This window comes from Formica exsecta, unplaced genomic scaffold (genome assembly GCF_003651465.1).
Source record: "Formica exsecta isolate Colony F162 unplaced genomic scaffold, ASM365146v1 scaffold11, whole genome shotgun sequence".
NCBI lineage: Eukaryota > Metazoa > Arthropoda > Insecta > Hymenoptera > Formicidae > Formica > Formica exsecta.
Genome location: NW_021848439.1, coordinates 555,099 through 578,100, shown reverse-complemented (window position 1 = coordinate 578,100; position 23,002 = coordinate 555,099). Strand labels below are relative to the sequence as shown.

General features: G+C 33.9%; 6 protein-coding genes across 8 annotated transcripts in view; 1 reads left to right on the top strand and 5 right to left on the bottom strand.

The window, feature by feature from the left end:
- LOC115235646 (sodium- and chloride-dependent GABA transporter ine-like) overlaps positions 1–3,081 on the bottom strand; it is a 13,930-nt gene extending 10,849 nt beyond the window's left edge. The window contains exons 1-2 of one of the 2 annotated variants that reach the window (XR_003884069.1): positions 2,863–3,081; positions 4–751 (exon numbers count right to left, since the gene is read on the bottom strand). Coding sequence is in view for 1 of the 2 variants with exons in the window: in XM_029807558.1 (XP_029663418.1) it covers positions 4–735 (732 nt within the window). In the remaining variant the exon portion in view is untranslated. Of the gene's footprint in view, positions 1–3; positions 752–2,640 lie in introns of both variants that reach the window. The other variant, XM_029807558.1, reaches the window with a different exon arrangement.
- A 2,172-nt stretch (positions 3,082–5,253) lies between these two features.
- On the top strand, positions 5,254–11,664 carry LOC115235611 (endocuticle structural glycoprotein SgAbd-4-like). Of its 2 annotated transcripts, none has more exons than XM_029807513.1 (2): positions 5,254–5,337; positions 9,977–11,664. In XM_029807513.1, the coding sequence occupies exons 1-2, from the start codon at positions 5,275–5,277 to the stop codon at positions 10,421–10,423; spliced, it is 510 nt and encodes a 169-aa protein (XP_029663373.1). In that variant the 5' UTR covers positions 5,254–5,274; the 3' UTR covers positions 10,424–11,664. The 2 variants fall into 2 exon arrangements, with proteins under 2 accessions (XP_029663373.1, XP_029663379.1); XM_029807519.1 differs by lacking the exon at positions 5,254–5,337 and adding an exon at positions 6,826–7,220.
- Positions 11,665–14,917: 3,253 nt separating this feature from the next.
- LOC115236051 (larval cuticle protein 65Ag1-like) lies at positions 14,918–15,576 on the bottom strand. The gene has a single exon (XM_029808248.1). The coding sequence runs from the start codon at positions 15,456–15,458 to the stop codon at positions 15,060–15,062; it is 399 nt and encodes a 132-aa protein (XP_029664108.1). The 5' UTR covers positions 15,459–15,576; the 3' UTR covers positions 14,918–15,059.
- A 994-nt stretch (positions 15,577–16,570) lies between these two features.
- Positions 16,571–17,229, bottom strand: LOC115236039 (larval cuticle protein 65Ag1-like). Its single transcript, XM_029808240.1, has one exon. It carries the CDS (start codon positions 17,109–17,111, stop codon positions 16,713–16,715), a length of 399 nt encoding a protein of 132 aa, XP_029664100.1. The 5' UTR covers positions 17,112–17,229; the 3' UTR covers positions 16,571–16,712.
- Positions 17,230–18,259: 1,030 nt separating this feature from the next.
- Positions 18,260–20,805, bottom strand: LOC115236027. The gene is made up of 2 exons (XM_029808214.1): positions 20,738–20,805; positions 18,260–19,731 (listed from the first exon to the last, which is right to left on the bottom strand). The coding sequence occupies exons 1-2, from the start codon at positions 20,747–20,749 to the stop codon at positions 19,180–19,182; spliced, it is 564 nt and encodes a 187-aa protein (XP_029664074.1). The 5' UTR covers positions 20,750–20,805; the 3' UTR covers positions 18,260–19,179.
- A 377-nt stretch (positions 20,806–21,182) lies between these two features.
- LOC115236033 (larval cuticle protein 65Ag1-like) lies at positions 21,183–22,690 on the bottom strand. Its single transcript, XM_029808228.1, has 2 exons — positions 22,426–22,690; positions 21,183–21,638 (listed from the first exon to the last, which is right to left on the bottom strand). Exons 1-2 carry the CDS (start codon positions 22,435–22,437, stop codon positions 21,183–21,185), a joined length of 468 nt encoding a protein of 155 aa, XP_029664088.1. The 5' UTR covers positions 22,438–22,690.
- Between the last annotated feature and the right edge of the window lie 312 nt (positions 22,691–23,002).

Genomic DNA, 23,002 nt, shown 5'->3' with positions numbered 1-23,002 from the left:
GGAAGAGCCCAGGCCGATCGACGCCAGGGACTTGATCGAGATTGTGTCGGGAAACGAGCGGGGAACTTGATGATTCCCGTTGAACTCGGTGTACAGGTTGGAGGACCAGGTGGGCGACGAATGGTGACAGCAGGAACAGCGCTGCGGGCTCTCGTCCATGACGGCGTTGGAGATCCTCGGCGAACGCGCGTTAAGACAATGATGATGTCGTATCAGGTACGGCTGATCGATGCTCCTGAGGCTCAGTCCACCGGGACTCTGCGGGATTCCGTTGTCACGACCCGAGCTCGATCCGGACTCGGCCTGGTCGATCAACAGTGGCCGAGATCGCGGCCACCGATGACCGCTGTTCCGAACCACGCTCTCAGGACTGTCATCGCGACTCGCGATCGTTTTTCTCACGACGTTGTTCGTTCCCACCGTAGGCGCGACAATGACCCTACGTACGGCGGAATTCAGTAAATGACCTCTCTCCTCCGAGGACCACTCGGCGGAGCCGTTCTCGGAATATTTCCGATGACCGCCGATCCTGATCGGCTCCGTGTCGTCGGACATGATGTCCTCCTCCTCCGGCATCGCGCTCATTTTACGCACGCAGTTCGCGTCTTGCTTGCCGCCGCGGAACTTGTGAATGACATTGCCGTGCCTCAGCAGGACGGGTTTGCCGCTGTCGCCCGGTTCGTCACTGACGCTGCCGCTGACGCCGCTGTCGTTATTGCCACTCTCGGTGTTCATGATCGCATGACGACCTCTGTAGACAGAGAAAGAGAAATATTGATGGAGGGGGAAAGAATACTTTTATTAGTATCTTAGACTAACTTAGAGAGGGAGAAGGAGGGGAAGCGGCTTATAGATAACAGAATCTCTTTACAAATTAATTTTTCATTTAAACCATATGTGTGCATACATATTCTACTTTAATACCTTATACTCAAATTAAAATTACTAGACTTTATCATAATATTAGATAAATATTGATAAATAATTCAGGTCTCTTATATGACACTTCTCAGGCAACGCAAAAATGTAGATCTAAAAATCGCTAATTTATCCAGTGTATAAATACATTCGATTCTTTCAAAGACATGCGAATAAAAGAGAAAAACGATTAATTTATCATTTATTAAATTTTTTTCAAAGGAAAAATTAATTCAAGAGTTATCACAGAGTCTGCAGCCGAAGAAACACTCAATGATGATTCTGGGACATTAGTAACTTTATATAAATGGACCATATAGAGAGAAACGTCCGACGGTGTTCGAGCGGGCTTCCGCCGATTTTATCGAAAAGGTGATAGTGGGCGGCGAGACGAGATAGAATACTGATGGGATTCAAACGAAAAGAATGCGTGCTTTGTTAGGTATCAAACAGACCGATTGACGCGTTTGGTTTCATAGTTTGCAATTGATGATTCTCCTCTGTAAAATATCGATTAAATATTCCACGAATGCTATTTCAACATTTTCGAGATGGGATATTAAATTTAAATCCCCGTGATATATATAATATATACATATCTGCTATTGTGTGTTCGCAATTCGTTTACAAATGGAAGCAACTTTGAATAGCAAAGAATCTCTGCCATATACTATCCATTTGATTAACATAAATTGTCGGATATATTAGACAGCATCCTGCGATAAATTTCAATTTGAAAATCGTACAGATTGATAATTTAAATTATTAACGACAAATAATTTACTGCCGCTTGTGAAACTCAAATCGCAAATCGTATGTGTGAAACATAAAATATTTATTTTGTCTATCATTATTAAATGTGAAAGAAGAATGAAACGTTTATGTTATATATTGTCATTCAAAAATTGTTTTTTTACAGCTATGGTAACGTTTGAAATCAGAGAACATATTAATATTTTTAAAATTTGAAAGACTTTTGTCTTTTGGCTTATTGTTTCAAGATTTTTACTTTTTTTATTATCTGATTCTCTCTATTTATCTATTTGACGAAATAAAATTTGATTTCACATTTTCCTTCTAATTCAATACAAATAGGTTTATCGTGTTGCGCGACTTTTTACGACTTTTCTGATAACTACAGATAACGTCATCGCAGGTGTGTACGATTATCAATCGAATATTTGTTACAACATTCCTACGCTTAACAGTGTTTGCACATGTTTTACGATATTTAAACAATTTCTGTACAATTTGTTACTTCGAATGATCCCTATGTAAAATATATTGCGTTAATATTTTTTACAAATTAATATTCAATCTTAAGCTTTAATTTTCAAAGTTCCTCTTGCAACACATTCATAATTGATGTCTCGAAATGCTACTAGAAAAATACTTGCAACAGTTGCTAGAATTAATACATTTTGATAGATATATATATATCTGCGTTAACTTTACAAACGCGTTATATGACTGTACTGGGGTATCTAAAAGGTCAAGCGAATATCAACTCGCCCCGCATGATGGAACATTTTCAAAGACTCATTGTCAACATTATTGCGCAAGCATTATAGAAAGCATTTGCTTATTCGATTAACGAGGAAAAACAATCAAAACTGGTCGAACGATCGATCGATCGGAGTGCGCGCGCTTTTCGGAGCACGTCGTCGCGAGTGAACGTCACACTCAGTGACACTTCCATGCGCGTCACGTGTCATGCGTTACCTGTCAGATCGCAGCGTGCCTCGAACGGATCGGGCGCGTCCCAACGAGCCGAGCAAAATTCATCTACGTATCATTCGAGTGATAATGAGACCGATACGCGCATAAATATACACACACACATACATACATACAAATATGTACACGTGTATTATCGTCTACAATGCGTAAAGAGATCGCGTATTTGTTATCTATGCACTTTCACTTTTATTCTTTTCCTCTCACTCTTTTTTTCTCTGTTTCTTTCTCCGAGCGAGCGCGAGATCGTCTTCGGACTGCGAAACATCGACGATAACCGTCGTGAACCCGCGTTTCACGACGATCCAGATTTGTGTGTGCGCCCGTGCGTCGTGATCACCCGCGAATCGTGACTCACACGCACGAGCACGCATACATTTATGATACCAAACACTGCGATGTCAGCGCCGTCATACGTGCGGTATTCATGACACGTGTATAGTTGAGAGAAAAAGAGAGAGACTCCAAGCTTGAATTGTATGACTCGTATAACTCGACCGGTTCTGGCGAGGACCAGTAATATCCTCTTCTGAACGCGTGTCCACTTCTCTTCTGTGGCCAACGCATCGATGAGTATTTAGCGAGTCGAGTGGGAGGAGATATCAATGTACGCTCGATCATAGTGTATGATTAGAGAGAAAGATGAATGTATAAACTGAGAGTGATAGATAGTTTAGAGAGTATTATTCAGATTTTATGGGATTTAAAGAGTATTATTGCTAGTTTCCTAGTATCGGATTTAAAGAGATTTATGACAACAAAATAAAACTGTACAAAAGATAACGTAATAATAGCTGATAATATATATTAATGATTCTAGAGAGGAAAATAGATATATATATATATATATTCGTAAATGTAAAATTTAATTCATTAAAATTATCAAATATTTTTCTTAATATATATATATATATATATATATATATATAGAGAGAGAGAGAGAGAACAAGAGAAAGAGAAAGTGCAATGTACAAATGTTAACTGCTATTAAAGCGGAATCTAAATCAAGCGAACAAATATTAATAAAAAGCCGTTTGTGACAATTAATAATTTTATAAAAATTATTTTGTAAAAATTTTATTACCAAATTTTCTAAAAAATTTTTTAAAATTTATAATTAACGCTTTCTTATGCTCGTTAAATGATATTCGTTTATGCTCATTTGTTTGGTCTAAATTCAGCCTAAGATATCGAGCCTAAATATGGAAAATTATTCCGTTTATTCTTGCATGTAAATAATAATAATTAATATTTCAAAAGATTATACTTTATTCCACATTATAATTGTAACTGTGGAGACTCGCGATATGTGAGATTTTGCATTTGAGAATTATATTATATCACTATACTAATATGACCGACTAATTCTTAATGTAAATGATTGACAACCTCGTACTTTTCCCTCTCGGTACAAGATCCTTTTAAATCCGTTTTAAAACAATTGTCTATCTACATTTAAATATTATCGCACTTTGTTTACCTTTTTAGATCTCGTAGAAAATGTATAGTAAAAGAGATTTATGGATTTTATAAAGAGCATAAAGTACAAAAGCGAGATGCTTTTTATGTTTCTAGGATTTCCTATTAAATGCCGATTAAACAACACAATCGAATGATGTGACAATTTAATTATAATGCGTAGAACTTTCTTCTCCCAAGATATTTAATTCACAACCTTGAAACAATACTGAATAGTGATCGCAGACTAATCTTATCTTGAATATAGGCAACAAGTGAAACGTTCGCCTGTCGAATAGCAACTGTATCTACTGCGATGCTTTAAGTTTCTGCAGAAAGTAGACATAGAGATCCATTTCTATCGTTTATCTTCTAATCGTATTTATCTCTGTATATTTATTTCTGCAAGCAGGAAATTATTTTATTCTAATCTTTATTTTATTTTATATTTTTTATTTTATTCAAATTTTTTATAGTTTCAATAACTAAAAAGTGCGATAAAAAAAAAACGCTTCCAAACACATTTACGAAATTGTAAAAATTATTAGATTAAGATAAATTATCTCTAATTAATTTTTCTGATTGAAGTATTTTTTAACGCAATATGTTCAAAAAAGATTTGAAATATATTAAAATAAAGAAAAATTACAATACGGTTTCTATTGACAAGAGGAAACAAAATTAAACTACGTTTAATTTTCATTCAAACTAAAGTTAAATAATTTTACATTTTTTTGTTTCCTCGTGTGCAATAATTTGGTAAAATAAAAATTATAATTTTTTATAATAGATATATATTACAGCAATGTTTAAAAAATAAACAAGAGATTCTATACAAATAACTCTCATCATAGACAAATCTAAACTCTCCGAAAGCTTACAACCCATTAGTTACAGAAATATGCGTAAAAAACGGAAAATTACAGGATATATATTTAATTATGTCTGATAACTCAATTGTATTCTTAACTATTCAGAAGGCTCACGTCCCGTTTAGAACAATAGGGAAGATTCCGTTCCCTTTCACTGCACGATCTCTCTCTTTCGCGATAAATATTGATTATCTTGTAATACTCTCTCATCTACGCGTGTGCATTTGCGCGAGTGCGCACGTAATACGGCGGTAAGATCACTGGGCCAAGGACCAGTTCGACCGCGGTCATGCTCAATTCCCACGGAAGACTGGGTAACCGGTGTTCAAGACGTTGGTGTCATTATCCTCCGGTAAGTAACAGGTACAATTGAACGTAATCTTTTTCTCTTTATTGCAAAGAGGGAAATATTCGTGCAATTACGAGCTGCGTGATTAGAATTTGAGAAATCCGCTGTTCAAATTTATGTCACGGCAGCATCAAGTTTGCGGATAACGGAATGCCATCGTAATATTACACACGTTAGAAATTATGAGCGATGGTGTAAACAACGACACGAGGATGGGTTTCGCGATGGTCAGGGTTATATTAAAAGCAACTGTTGCTCAATTTCTACTCATTCTCATCTCGATGGAGATATTCAGATTTTAGGATCGCAGCGAGTGAGATGCCCTTTCAAAGTAAGTTGTTTGCATTTGATATTAGAACCCACATAGATATTTCTATAGCTTCTTGTTGAATAATTCCAATCATTATATTTTCCACATAAACGTGTCCACACATCTGATATCCGAATAATCATATACAATAAATATTTATATTTCAAAATCTGTGATTATTTGTTGTTTATATAATAATAAAGGTCTCCTCGACATTTAGTTTTCGTAAAGTTTTCGGAATGCTTTCTTACATCATTTAATAAAAATAACTCTGTTTCTCTGAATTTCAAATTTTTCTGGAACTTCGTATCGCGCAAGAACAGTGCGTGATTTCTTTAATCTCTTGGTAGAGATTTCTTCATAGAATCTTAGAATATGTGATACAAAACTATGCAAGATGTATTTCGTAAATACCTCGACCGCGACTACAACCAGATGCTGCAACTACCTCGAATCAAGATCATAAAACATTAATGACATCGCTGTCCGCTAAATTATTCTAATTTGTACAACGGGATTATTAATGCGTTAACACACGAATTTTCTAGTACTACACTGGACATATATGATAAATGCATATATGTGTTCCGATATGCTCATAAATTTATGAGTTAAGGCATTAATGATCAAGTGTGCGTAAGTCGTCATCGCTTTCAGTTGTCAGAGTAAGTCTGTCAGTCGGAGGTATTAGATTTACTATGTGTCTTTACATTATTAAATCTCGACTTGTACTATATTGATTTAAATCTCTAATATCAATCGCGTCGAAACATCGCGCGAGAAGCGAAGTCGCTTCTCATATGCATACATCAGGGGACCAGATTGTTTTCTCGATAATGCGATTGGTCATTTTTTTTTCATCGACCCACCCACGGAGATTAGGTCGATGATCTCGGAGTCGCTTGCGGCCCGCTGCGGCGATCGAAAAAGAGAAGTCGCCGTATATCCGAGAGCCTTCGCAGGTTGCGCAAGGCAATCGTCGTTTGCCTCATGTCGTCTCATTACGTAAGCGCGAAAACTGCAAGCCGCACAGCCGACATCGCCGTCTCGTTCGATTCGAAAAAGGAAAATTCCGGTGTCGCGCGCGTATCGCGAGTGTACGCGATGCGCGTCGCAGGTGTGAATGGTCTCTGGAGGCAGATGGTGAACGCAGATGGAGAAGACCGGAGGGTCGCGGAGATTTCGAACGGGGGTGACACTTGGGCGACGTGCTCCCGATTCTAGAACTCTCAGGGGCAACGACGCGGCCACGCCGAAATGAACTTTCCCGGGTTATGTAAAGACCGGCGCCTCCGCTTCGTGGACTCCGCCGATATAAAGGTCGGCTCTGCCCCCAACGATCCAAGAGTTGCTCGCGAACTCCACGCCGGCGATCATCGAGAGAGGCGAGCGACGCTCTACATGTGACGCTGTCCATCGCGTTTGTTTGCTTACCTGCCTTTCCGTCAGCATTATTTATTTTACTTAAAAAAGCGCCTGTACTCCGCTCGAGGCGCTTCGCTTTCTCGGACACGTGTATCGTAATCGTACATAAAACGCGCGAGTCAATCATCGAGTCGGCAACATGCGTACCCTGGTAAGTACGCTTCTCTTCTAATTTTCTTTCAGATCTTATACGAGCTAATGGTAGAATATATTGCATAATAATTAATCTCTAAGTTACCGAGCCATAATACAGTCTGTTCGATTCACAAGGGATGCAATATGCTAAATAAATAATACAATTATAAATCGAAGAATTAATAACATCTTTTCTTTATGATACTAAAATTGATAATTGCAAAAAATCTCACTTTGGCACAGTTTATGATCATATGAATAATTCGAATGTTAAGACGTAAAATTACATTAATTAAAACTGTTTTATGTTTCCTATTTTTGTATTCTTGGGTAAAAAAAAAAAAATTATATATTTTATATAGAAAATATCTAACACAATGTGTTTTTGTCAGATACTTATAAGGACAGCTTTTATGTTAGTATATATGTATAAACATAAGTTATAATTTTACGAGGGAGACTGCTTTTGTGGAAGAAGCTTTTACGAGTAACACAGATAAAGTATGATGTGCCACCGTACTCTTGTAACTTTACGAGCTTCATGTATCTGGAACACACAAAGGGAAATACACATAAATTATAGATAAACTATATATATACATTGTGGATTTTTGACATAAGATTAAGCATTATGTTAATCTTCGGCAATATAAAATAAATTAACTCGCACTTTCACCATGTTCATTAATATGTGCGTTTTAAATTGGCACCATCAATCTCTTTCTTCTCTCTCTAGCTCTCTTCTCACAATACAGGTTTTATTATTTAAATATCATTTATTAATACCATTTATTTCGTTATTTTACTATTGTTATGCAGTTATGATAAATCATCCTGATAAAAATGTCGATAAAACTCGGGTATAAATTTTTCCTTGCGATAATTTCTCTTGAAAAATAGAACGCGTATTCAATTTCATATATCTTCATATTAGTCATACTCCATACATTTGATTTCCATAACAATGAACGCAAATCCGATCATTGATTTCTTAAAATCGCGAAATTGAAATTGATCACGTGTACATATTTATAAACGATCGTGCATGATATAATGCTACGTGTATGGTAGGGCTATTCGTCATCGCATGAAAGTTTCGCAGCACAAAACGACCATTACAATATTACATAATCTATTAAATTACGTAACTTCATTAAATTGTAAAGCTCTCATAACAACATTGTCGCGCCTTGCATAGAGAATAGCCATCATCCATTATAACGAACAAGCTTTAAATCATTAATTTACATGCGTCTATTTTTTCTAAGCATCTACTTTCTCGCATAGAAAACACAAACTGGCCGATCATTTTAAAATATTCGCTCGATATCTAGCAACAATATTATTATTGATTAATGATGTTAGTGGAGAGTATATCTCAAAGCAGCTAACGAAAATTGCAATAAATTGCCAAAGGATATAATATTATAAGATGTCAATTAAGAGAGATTTAAGCGTTAAAAGGTATTAAAGCAATAAAGACAAACAAAACATAGTACGATATTTTATCTTTCTACAAAAGACTAAAGTGTTAAATTATTTCAATCTATTTTTGAGTTTTTATTTACTTTTTATGAATTAGAATTATGTTAATATCGGCGCTTCTTATAAGATTCATCTCTCTGTCATCAAAAAGAATACGTTTATTTATGTCGAATATGATTGGTCCGGTGTTGCACGGTGAACGGTGACAAGCTCACCGGTTAAACCGGGACAAAACGAATTGGTCTTGGTTGCTAATTGGAAACTATGGTTATGGGAAAAAGTCACGTTCGAAGCGATTGTAACGTAATACGGTGTCATTAGCGTGCGATGCCCTCCCGTTCCTTTTACCGATCGCAATGAACATACCGTGACCTACCTATCTACCAACACATTCTTCTTGTGCTGACCTTTCGCGGGGAAAGGTATCTCCGGCGTCTCTTTATGGGATGGACATAACGAGGATTACAAAGCGTATAGTGTGCGTATAGACAGTTTTCCATTCTTCGATGCCGCATGGACGTCGTTAGACATCCTCCTCGAGATGGAAATACAATTAGACGGCTCCAACCTTTTGATGTTGCTCCTGCCCGGATACCATCGTCTTGATTACTACGTGCTAAATCTGTCCATTAAGATATTTGCATGATAATGCGAATTACATTTTTAGTATTTTTAATACCAGGTCTTTGCGTCTGTAAAGCCTATGAAATTAAATTTAGTGTGATCGTAAACGTTCGCCATGTGAAGTCCAAGTATTTATTAGTATTTATTTTGATAAGCGAGAGTCCGTCGCGAGAAGGACGCCCGTGTCATCGCCATTCTATTAAATTCCAGAAACGACGTTATATCCATTATAGAATGATGTAATTAACTCAATATTTATGATGAATCATTAATCATCTATTATGCAAACTATTGCGCATGTTCTCGTAAATAAGTCAAGAGAGCAATTTTATGAGACATTTTAGATTTTAATATAAAGTATGAATAAATTTTATTAAGGAGATATTTACATCGCCTTTAAAATAAATGACGTAAAAATGATCGATCAAATCGTCGTGATCCTTAAACTTATTTCCACAAATAATCGCTTGTTTTGAAAACCCTGTAAGTCTAATCTTTAGACATAAATTTTAATAAATGGCAGATACATAACACATATAAATTGATGCTGTATGTAACAATTTTAAGATTTGTAATAATATATACTTATTGCTAATAGAAAAGGCAGATACACACACGACGACGAAAGAAAAAAAGATACTAATTTTACCTTTACATTTTCAGTTGTTAGTAGCCCTGCTTGGATTGGCCCATGGCCAATTCTCCCCGGAGCCGGAGAGGATCGTAAGTTACTCGCGAGATCTCGGCGATACCCGCGGACACTATTCTTTCGCTTATGAGACGGCGGGCGGAATCGTCCAACAAGAGACCGGCAGTCGCAAGTACGCCGGCACCGAAGACGAAACGCAGCTCATCCAGGGCTCTGTTCAGTACAACGCGCCAGACGGAACCCCTATCTCCATAAGCTGGACCGCCGATGAGTACGGTGCCCAGGTGGCCGGTTCCCATCTCCCCACCCCGCCACCCGTTCCACCAGAAATTCAACGTGCCCTGGAGTGGCTTGCTAAACAGCCCACAACTCCGGAACCAATCGAAAAGGACAATCCGACGCAGAATGCTGTGTCTCACAACAATCGCCCGCAAAGATTCTTCTCGAATAAACGAAACTAAATGCGCGCCCTCAAATTAAATCCGCTCATAACATCCCATATATTTACCGCATCGTACAATGTGACATCCAATAAACTCGTATTTTTATAGAAATTCTCCCAGGACTACTGTTTCAATTTTCTATTGTCACTTTTTCGTTATTATTATTTTAAACTGAAATGAATAGTCAATTAGATGTGACATTCAAATATATATGAAAACAATAACACAAATGAGTAAGTATACATTGAGATTTTATGTAATCTTCATATATGTAAATACGTTTCATTTTTTTAATACATTTCTTAACAAAGCATGATCTCTTTGTAAAGCAAGTTTAAACAAATGTTTTATGGCCATATAAATGCGATGCTATCCTTAAGAAAACATCGATATTTAATATAATGAAAGCACTGAAATCATACAATTTTTTTATAGGTGCATTATATTATAATATATTACGTAATATTTTTCTTTTCAATCATAGTCATTTATATAGCTGAATAATGATATAGCATATTCTTACCAATTAAATTATTGCCGTTTCATCTGTGGAATTATGTATATAGAACTTTTATTTGACATAACTCAAAAGTAAAAAAGCACAATTATTATTCAAAATCGAGACGCTAATTATGGTTTATGTCATTTATTTGACGATTCATTCATATACGAGAAAATGCTCACGCACGAAAAAAAGTGCGTATAGTGTATCAAATTTTCTACAAATTTATAGATCTTTGACACATACACATACACATACACACTTTATCGCATTATTAACGCTCCTTCTGTGAAAAAATATTGTAAGCAGCCGTTGACATAATGATCAAAAAAACCAAGTACTATTGCCTGTCATGAGCCTTGATAAATATCAATTCAATAAGAGACATGCTTGGCTTATATCAATAATATTTTTTTACAGAATATTATTAAGATTTTCTTCTTATATATAAATACACAGATGTCGTAAAAAATAAAAATTTATGTAAGCGCAAAAGTATAAAAATAATCACAAGAAGGGCCGAATCTTGAAATTGCTGACCTCGAGAATTGAGTACTCCATGTCTCGATTCAATCGCGATCAAGTGCGCGTCGAATTCTTTTGATCGCTCATATTGTCCAGGCTTACTACCGATTTTATTCATATTTCCAATATAATGTTCTTATTATTCTCCATTTTTCTCGATTTGTTCAGCGATATATTGAAGAGCCTTCTCGATTAGTGGTATTATTCGTCTTTATTAGATACATATAAGAATAAACATTGTCCATGGTGTCAGAGTGCTGTAGCTACCTTATGCCTCCAGGGTCTTTTGCTCGGTGTCTGTACGATTGAGATAACGATCTCCTTGGGCCTGGATGCCGGTATCAGTGTTGTAGCTCTAAAGAGACTTGCTTTGTAGATAGTAATTTGACAATAAAGGTGAATTTACCGTGGATAACACGGATAGCCTGGATGACGTAGATGGCGGTGGTTTTCCGTTCTCCTTATTTAGATTATATGTAGTTGTAGAGGATTTTGAAGTTGTGGGATACCGTTATAGCAATGTTTTTGTGGTTATTTCAACCTTGTTAATGCCGTTGTAATTTTCAGTTTGCGTTTTCTGGACATTTCTGGAGCTCACACTAATGGGATGATTGTATTGAATGCCAGTATCATTGTGGCAACAGTAATTGCAAAAGTAATCTTTACCATGCTTGTCCATGATTTGGCAGCTACTCAGATCATCTTTCTGAGCTATTATCACTGCCACTTCCATCAGAACGCACAAAGTAATTATCTGAAAAAATTAAGAATTATATAGTTTTTTAAAATCATATGTAAATTTGATTTAAATTTTATTGTAGAATACAATAAAATTAAATATATTTATATTCACAAGATGGATTAATAAACAATAGGGACTAAAATCTATTTATATGGTACATTCAATTGAAACGTGGATTAAGATCATCGTTCCATAAAAGTCTCAGAATCTATATTTTAGTTAAACGTACCTAATATATCTTTATAATATAAATATATAATGTGTTCAAATTAGACATATATAACTAGTATAGGCTAAACTAAAAGATTATTATAAACTCGTATCGCAAAACATCGCAATCATATCAACAGATCTTGTCCTCAGAGCTCTGTATATCGCGTATATAATCTCGTGGTACTTCGTTACGTAATTTCTTAATTACAATATTCAGACTCACCAATCGATTCATGTTGAGAAAAGGTATACTATGTTCTTAGCTGTTGCTCCGAAATTTCTCACTACACTGACTTAACGTTTCGTTCAGGCTTTATATGTACATTCGCCATCCAAAATTCTTAGGACCTTCTAATAACTTTAATTAAGCCTTACATCCCTCAGATCCCCTTGTCTATCATTCCAACGAATAATAATATACATCCGAGATTTACGGACAAATCGCACTCACGTACACGTACGCAGAACTTGTTCTCCTTGGCGAGATTTTAAATCTGTGTTTGTGTCTAAAATCACAAAAACTGGCTGAAACTAAATTTAGACAAGAAATGTAAATTTACTCATTTAGGATCATAGACTCGAGAGTTATATAAACTTTATTATGATATTTTTTGAAATTTATTATTTAAAGATTTATTTAATATGCAAAAATTATATAATAAATAGTATACATGAGTAATACATGAGTTATTAATTTTGTAAAATAAAGATATACTATTTTCCTAACTACAGCTCAAAAATTTCTCAGTACACTGACTTAATATACTGTGCAAGCTTTATGTATTTGACATCCAAAAATTCCGAATATTTAAAAAATATCTTGAGCTTTTTTATCTGTTTGTCGTTTTTCTCATTCCAATAAACCATGTTTGTGGATGAGCCGAACGCGCATGCACGTACACGCATGCAAAATCTGATCCTCTTGGCAAGATTTTAAATCAGTATCTTTATAAAGTAATAGATTATAAGAGTTTTCGAAAAATGACGCTCACACATGAAGAAATTTGCGCATAATGCATCAAATTTTCTACAATTTTATAGCGCTTTGACAACATACACACTTTATCGCATTATTAACGCTTCTTCTGTTAAAAAACTTCCATTATGACTGTCTGATCGAGAGAAATTGCTTGTGTCGATTTACAAAAATCATAAAATATGATTGTATATATAAATATCTTATAACATTGCGTTATAACGCATTTTATTCGCACAAAAATGCGGGCTTATTAATAAATTCATGTTAAATAAAGATATATGTTAAGATCAAAGTCGTTAAGAGGAAGATAGAACATCCGTATCTTTACCTATTTGATATAACTATTTAATTTTTGCGTTTTAACATCATTGATCAGTTCTAAATTTAAAAAAAAATTTATACATAATGCGTTTTATTCGCACAACAAATTGGACTTACCAATGAATTCATGTCGAAGAAAGATACACTATTTTTCTAGCTACAGCTCGGATATTTCTTACTACACTGACTTAATATCCTGTTCAGACTTTATATATTCACCCTGTGAAGAGTGTGTAACAATTTCTAAAATATCTTAGGCTGTCCTACATATTTGTTATTTTCATCATTCCCACATTAAATCATGTTTGTGGATGAACTCGAAACACAAATGCATATTTTTAAACTTCTGATCTCCTTGACAATATTTTAAATTTATACTTGACAGTCAAACATGTGAAATCACAAAAAGTCAGCTGCAGTTGAATTTAGTAAAGAGATGTGAGAGCCCATTTAGAATTCGATAGAACAGAGTTATAAATTCTGTCACTGGGAAAAGAAATAGAAAACAAAAATACATGCATTTACGTTTATAATATTATAATATAATCGAAAATCGCAGAAATTGCCGAATAACTTTGATGACGTATCAAATAATGTGTGCAATATATTTTATGCAATTTTGTATTTTGAAAACTATTATAAAAATATTATAGTCTATTTGTCGCAAATAAAATTACAAATATGTATATAAGGGCATGATAAATATCAAGATATCAAGAAGACAATTGGCAGCAGAAGGTATTCCGATGGACACCGTAAAAAGGANATCTTGAGACAATAGAATGCGACAAGCCATAACAATTCGAAGATTTGAAGAATGCGTTGGACAATGCATGGTAATTAGAAACAAGAATACAGCTTGCAATTCTTGCAATTATGTAAAACTTGCTAATAATGATAATATTTTGTAATTATGTTATACTTTTTAATTCATTACATTAATATATAGAGCATTAAAAAGAGCATATATCAAAATATTATGCTGTTATAAAAATTATAACAAAATAATGTAAAAATATAAAATAATGTAATGTTAACTCAGTAATTAAAAGACCAGGTATTATCACCTGTTATTGCTCTTGATAAATATTTATTCAACAAGATATGTTTAAATCGATGATATATATTTATAGAATATCCTGATTTTTTTTCTTATACAATAAATGTGCAAAAATTAAAAAATTATATAAATGCATATAAATACAAAAGTAGTCTCAAGAAGAGAATTAAATCTTAAGATTGCAGGATTGATTTCGGGAATTGAGTGCCCCATGTTTCGATGCAATCACGATTGAGTACGCGCCGAATTCTTCTTATCTTTTCTTTTGTCTAAGTCCACCACCGATTCTACTCTATTTCCAGTTTAATGTTCTTATTGTTGCCCATTCTTTTCAGGATGTTCAGCGATATATTTAAGAGCTTTTTTGATCAGTGATGCTGTGAGTAAGTGAGCACCTTCCGGCTGGAACCCGTTCTCGTTGGCTACATACGAGACTTGAAAGGTATTTCCTTCGGCGTCAGTATAATTGTAGCTACCTCGTGCCTCCAAAGCCTCCTGCTCGGTGCTTATATGATTGAGGTAACCATCCTCTTGGGCCTGAATGCCATCAATGTTGTAACTATAACTGTAAAGCTTGTTGCTTGGTTGTACTGTAACTGTAACGCTTGTTGGGTACTTTAACTTTGCAGAAAACGCTACGAACTTATTGGAATTTAACTTAGGATTGGCAGATAATCTTTCTGTTTTTGCTATTATTAGTACGGCTTCCATTAAAACGCATAAAATGATTGCCAGCAAAAATAAAAAATCATATAGTTCTTTGAATCATATTGTACATTTAATTTAAATTGAATATAATAGAAAGGCTCCAAAGATAATAAACAATCGATAGAACGGCTCAAGAAGCAATTAACGAATGTTCGTATAATATAAAGTCACAATTTAAAAACTTAAAACGCGCGACAATTTTAATAAATTAAAATCAATTAAAAAACAAAAGAAATGCACAAGGTGTGAATAATAGAAGTAAGATATAAATTATAAAGAAAAACGCACATTTCAATTCCGAACTGGACTCTTTTCAATGTTAAAAATAAAATGTAAAACATAAAGAGCAAGCGGTCAGTAAATAAAAAATAAAAAAAAGCTGTCAAAAATGTAAAAAATCATGACGGATTGGTTGTTGAATATATTAAGTCCCTCCAAAGGCACCACTGTGAAATTCAAAAATCCATTATCCACCACAGGATTGTACCAAGAACTTGCGGCTAAGAATACAATTGAAAATATCGTTAAAATTAACTGTTGCAATTGCGATGCGCCTTATGTTGGCTAAACTAAAAGATTATTATAAACTCGTATCGCAAAACATCGCAATCATATCAACAGATCTTGTCCTCAGAGCTCTGTATATCGCGTATATAATCTCGTGGTACTTCGTTACGTAATTTCTTAATTACAATATTCAGACTCACCAATCGATTCATGTTGAGAAAAGGTATACTATGTTCTTAGCTGTTGCTCCGAAATTTCTCACTACACTGACTTAACGTCTCGTTCAGGCTTTATATGTACATTCGCCATCCAAAATTCTTAGGACCTTCTAATAACTTTAATTAAGCCTTACATCCCTCAGATCCCCTTGTCTATCATTCCAACGAATAATAATATACATCCGAGATTTACGGACAAATCGCACTCACGTACACGTACGCAGAACTTGTTCTCCTTGGCGAGATTTTAAATCTGTGGTGATATCTGTGTCTGTGTCTAAAATCACAAAAACTGGCTGAAACTAAATTTAGACAAGAAATGTAAATTCAAAAATTAAAAAATTATATAAATGCATATAAATACAAAAGTAGTCTCAAGAAGAGAATTAAATCTTAAGATTGCAGGATTGATTTCGGGAATTGAGTGCCCCATGTTTCGATGCAATCACGATTGAGTACGCGCCGAATTCTTCTTATCTTTTCTTTTGTCTAAGTCCACCACCGATTCTACTCTATTTCCAGTTTAATGTTCTTATTGTTGCCCATTCTTTTCAGGATGTTCAGCGATATATTTAAGAGCTTTTTTGATCAGTGATGCTGTGAGTAAGTGAGCACCTTCCGGCTGGAACCCGTTCTCGTTGGCTACATACGAGACTTGAAAGGTATTTCCTTCGGCGTCAGTATAATTGTAGCTACCTCGTGCCTCCAAAGCCTCCTGCTCGGTGCTTATATGATTGAGGTAACCATCCTCTTGGGCCTGAATGCCATCAATGTTGTAACTATAACTGTAAAGCTTGTTGCTTGGTTGTACTGTAACTGTAACGCTTGTTGGGTACTTTAACTTTGCAGAAAACGCTACGAACTTATTGGAATTTAACTTAGGATTGGCAGATAATCTTTCTGTTTTTGCTATTATTAGTACGGCTTCCATTAAAACGCATAAAATGATTGCCAGCAAAAATAAAAAATCATATAGTTCTTTGAATCATATTGTACATTTAATTTAAATTGAATATAATAGAAAGGCTCCAAAGATAATAAACAATCGATAGAACGGCTCAAGAAGCAATTAACGAATGTTCGTATAATATAAAGTCACAATTTAAAAACTTAAAACGCGCGACAATTTTAATAAATTAAAATCAATTAAAAAACAAAAGAAATGCACAAGGTGTGAATAATAGAAGTAAGATATAAATTATAAAGAAAAACGCACATTTCAATTCCGAACTGGACTCTTTTCAATGTTAAAAATAAAATGTAAAACATAAAGAGCAAGCGGTCAGTAAATAAAAAATAAAAAAAAGCTGTCAAAAATGTAAAAAATCATGACGGATTGGTTGTTGAATATATTAAGTCCCTCCAAAGGCACCACTGTGAAATTCAAAAATCCATTATCCACCACAGGATTGTACCAAGAACTTGCGGCTAAGAATACAATTGAAAATATCGTTAAAATTAACTGTTGCAATTGCGATGCGCCTTATGTTGGCTAAACTAAAAGATTATTATAAACTCGTATCGCAAAACATCGCAATCATATCAACAGATCTTGTCCTCAGAGCTCTGTATATCGCGTATATAATCTCGTGGTACTTCGTTACGTAATTTCTTAATTACAATATTCAGACTCACCAATCGATTCATGTTGAGAAAAGGTATACTATGTTCTTAGCTGTTGCTCCGAAATTTCTCACTACACTGACTTAACGTTTCGTTCAGGCTTTATATGTACATTCGCCATCCAAAATTCTTAGGACCTTCTAATAACTTTAATTAAGCCTTACATCCCTCAGATCCCCTTGTCTATCATTCCAACGAATAATAATATACATCCGAGATTTACGGACAAATCGCACTCACGTACACGTACGCAGAACTTGTTCTCCTTGGCGAGATTTTAAATCTGTGGTGATATATCTGTATCTAAAATCACAAAAACTGGCTGAGACTAAATTTAGACAAGAAATGTAAATTTACTCATTTAGGATCATAGGCTCGAGAGTTATATAAACTTTATTATGATATTTTTTGAAATTCATTATTTAAAAATTTATTTAATATGCAAAAATTATATAATAAAGAGTATACATGAGTAATACATGAGTTATTAATTTTGCAAAATAAAGATATACTATTTTCCTAACTACAGCTCGAAAATTTCTCAGTACACTGACTTAATATACTGTGCAAGCTTTATATATCTGACATTCAAAAATTCCGAATATTTAAAAAATATCTTGAGCTCTTTTATCTGTTTATCGTTTTCCTCATTCCAATAAACCACGTTTGTGGATGAGCCAAACGCGCACGTACACGCATGCAAAATCTGATCTTCTTGGCAAGATTTTAAATCAGTATCTTTATAAAGTAATAGATTATAAGAGTTTTCGAAAAATGACGCTCACACATGAAGGAATTTGCGCATAATGCATCAAATTTTCTACTATTTTATAGCGCTTTGACATACAACATACACACTTTATCGCATTATTAACGCTCCTTCTGTTAAAAAATATTGTAAGCAGCCGTTGATATAATACCATTGATTAAAAAACCAAGTACTATTGCCTGTCATGATCCTTGATAAATATCAATTTAATAAGAAACATGCTTGGCTTATATCAATAATATTTATTTACAGAATATTATTAAGATTTTCTTCTTATATATAAATACACAGATGTCGTAAAAAATAAAAATTTATGTAAGCGCAAAAGTATAAAAATAATCACAAGAAGGGCCGAATCTTGAAATTGCTGACCTCGAGAATTGAGTACTCCATGTCTCGATTCAATCGCGATCAAGTGCGCGTCGAATTCTTTTAATCGCTCATATTACCCAGGCTTACTACCGATTTTATTCATATTTCCAGTACAATGTTCTTATTATTCCCCATTTTTCTCGAGCTGTTCAGCGATATATTGAAGAGCCTTCTTGATTAGTATGTGATTCGTCTTCATTAGATATATATGATAATAAGTATCAGTGTTATAGCTCTAAAGAGATTTGCTTGGTAGGTAGTAACGTGAAAATGAAGGTGAAGATACCGTGGATAACACGGATGGTCTGGATGACGTAGATGATGTAAATGACGCGTATGGCGGTACTTTATTTTCCTTATTTATATTATACTTATTATTTTTCTCAATATTAGAAGTTGTAGAGGATTTTGAAGTTGTGGAAAACCGTTTGAACGTGGGAGACGTCGATGACTCGTATGGCGGTTTTATATTTTCCTTATTTATATTATACGTAAAAAAAGAAGTATTTTTCCCAATATTAGTTGTAGAGGATTTCGAAATTGTGGAATACCGTAGTAGCGATGTTCTTTTCGTGGTTATTTCACTTTGCGTTTTCTGGCCTTTTTGGGGGCTCACACTAATGGGATGACCGTATTTTTGGACTTGATTGCCGGTATCATTGTAGTGGCAATAGTAATTGCAAAAGTAATCTTTACCATGCTTGTCCAGGATTTGGCAGCTACTCAGATCATCGTTTTTCTGAGCTATTATCGCTGCCACTTCTATCAGAACGCACAAAGTAATTATCTGAAAAAATTAAGAATTATATAGTTTTATAAATCACATGTATTGTAAATTTGATTTAAATTTTATTGTAGAATACCGCAGAATTTCTAAATATACTTATATTGACAAGATCGATTAATAAACAATAGGGATTAAAATCTATTCATATGGTACATTCAACTGAAACGTGGATTAAGATTATTATTCCATAAAAGTCTCAGAGTCTATATTTTAGTTAAACGTATATATCTTTATAATATCCTAATATATCTTTATAATATAAATATATAATGTGTTCAAATTAGACATATATAACTAGTATATCAAAGAACAATTTATTATTATTAATATAATGTAATATTCTTGTCTTATGATTTACAATCTGGTAAAGCGCCATATGATTTTCTTTTGCATGATGTGTATACAACTTATTTCTATAGAATTAAAGTGTAATTGTGATCTGTTAAATCGCAAGAGATTATATTAATCAGTCTATATACGGCGTTCCATATTGATGTCTATATTGATGACTGAAAATCCAAGTTTTATATTTTCGCAAGAAACTTTTCGAGAGCAACAGAAATGTATAGCTTATTTGCACATTTTGTAACATTTGTTGTAAGCACTCTTCTTTCATATATACTTATTTATTAGTTAATTGAAATGTTTAAATTTAATAGTCTCATTAGTAATACTAAATATTAGATTATTTGGTATAACTATTTAATCAAGAATGTCGAAATAAAATGGCAAAATGAGCCAAGCGCGGTATTAAGGGCGCATAAATATTTATTTTAAAAGAATTACATTAAAATTTAACTATTTAATTTTTACATTTCGATATTATTAATCACAGTTTCAAACTAAAAAAAAAATTCTACTTTTATGAACGTCTGATCGAGAGAAATTACTTGTGTCAATTGACAAAAACATTCGATTTACAAAAATAGTAGATTCGTGACTGTATATACAGATCTCATGCTACTGCCTTACAATGCGTTTTATTCGCACAAAAATTCGGACTTACCAATAAATTCATGTCAAATAAAGATATATTATCTTTTTAACTGCAGCTCAGAAATTTCTCACTACACTGACTTAATATGCTATGCAAGCCTTATATATCTGCCATCCGAAGGTATCCTGGAAAAAAATTTCTTATCCTTTCTATCTGCTTTTCATTTTCCACATTTCAATAAATCCCATTTGTCAATGTGCGAAACGCTCATTTACGCACATGCAGGCAAATCCTAATCTCCTTGGCACGATTATTACGTGCAAATATTATTTGAATTTGATGAGATAATATTATACAAATAAAAAAATAATTACGACGCGAATAGCCGTGTTTCGACATTGCTTGCAAAAGAACCGCGATTGAGGCCGCGTTAGGTTTTTTTCAATCTGTCATCTTGTCAAGACTCATTTACGATTTACCGATTTTACCCATCTTTCCGTTATGTCCAGTGTTCTTATTCCTTTCCTCTCTCTTCGGAATGTTCGGCGATATATTGAAGAGCCTTTTTAATTAATGATGGTACTGTAGGCAAGTGAGCACCCTCCGGTTGAAATCCATTCTCATTAGCTATATATGAGACTTGGAAGGTGTTACCCTCGTTGTCAGTGTAGTTGTAGCTGCCTCGTGCTTCCAGGACTTCTTGATTGGTGCCCACATTATTAAAATGACCGTGTTCTTGAGCTTGGATGCCAGTATCAGTGTTATAGTTGTAATTGTAAAGAGACTTGTTTGGTCTTGGGGGATAAATAGATGGCATTAGCGTAGGGGCAGGATCCGTGGGAGGGGCCGTTTGGCCCCTTATAAATACAAGGAGCTTGGCCTCATTTCTATTAGGAGATTTTGTTACAGATAATCTTTCTGTTTTCGCTATTATCACTGTCGCTTCTATCAGAACGCACAAAGTAAGTGTCTGAAAGGTAAAGAATCATATAGTTCTTTAATCTATAAATTTGAATTAAATCTAATTATAGAATACGAAAAAATTTCTGAATATTTTTATACTGATAAGATCGATTAACAAATACTCGACACACCGAAATATCTCTGTAGTGAAAATATAATGTGTCTAAATTAAATTATAATGTGTTCAATGCTGAAAAATGATTTGTTATTGGTAAAATATATTCTCTTATCTTACGGAATATAATCTGGTAAAGCGCTTTTAGTTATATTATCTTTTTTGAGTAATGTACACACAGCCAATTATATTTTCATATAATTAATATGTGATTATAATCTGTTAAATTGCAACAAAATATTTATCAATCTATGTATAATTAACGATTAAAAATTCAAGTAGCTCTATATTTTCAGAAAAAACTTGTCAAGAGAAACAGAAAATGTATGGCTTATTTATCTATTTTATAACATTTGTTTTATGTGTGTGTGTGTGTGTGTGTGTCTGTGTGTTAGCACTTGCTCTGTACATACAACTTATTTATTACCTTAAAAATAATGTTTTAATTGTGTAACTGTATCAATATTAATAGATGATTTGGCGTAACTATTTAATTTTTACACAGCTCAAAATTATTAATTAGTTTTAAAACAAATTTTTCTTAATGATTGTCTGAGAAAAGTGTGTCGATTCACATAAATATTTGATTTACAAGAATAGTAGATTCGTGATTATGTATACAGATCTCGTGACACTGCGTTATATAATGCGTTTTATTCGCACACAAAATTGGGCTCACTAATAAATTCATGTCGAAAAAAGATATATTATTTTTCTAGCTATAGCTCGGAGATTTCTTACTACACTAACTTAACATTCTGTGCTAGCTTTATATATATCTGCTCAAAAATTCCGGAAGTTTTTAGATCACCTTAGGCTCTTTTCTCTCCTTGTCATTTTCCTTATTCCGATAAACCACTATTACGGATGAACCGAAGGAGCATACACGCACACACATGCAAAACCTGATTGCCTTGGCAAGATTTTAAATCTGGGATTATAAGCGTACGATCACAAAAGTCGATTGAATTTAAATGTAGTAAAAATACATGAATTCGCCCATTTAAGATCCGATAGGACAATATTATAAATTCCGTCATTGAAAAAAGAAAGAAAAAATAATGTGTATTAAGAATTAATTGAATGTAATTCAAATATTAATACGTTTATGTTGCAAAATTTATAATGCATTTATCAATGGCATATAGTTAATAATATTATATGCAAATATTATATAAATTTATTGATAATATACAAAAACAAAAATTTTTTATTTAAACTAGAACACTACTTATAAGCGCGCGCTACGCGCGTGC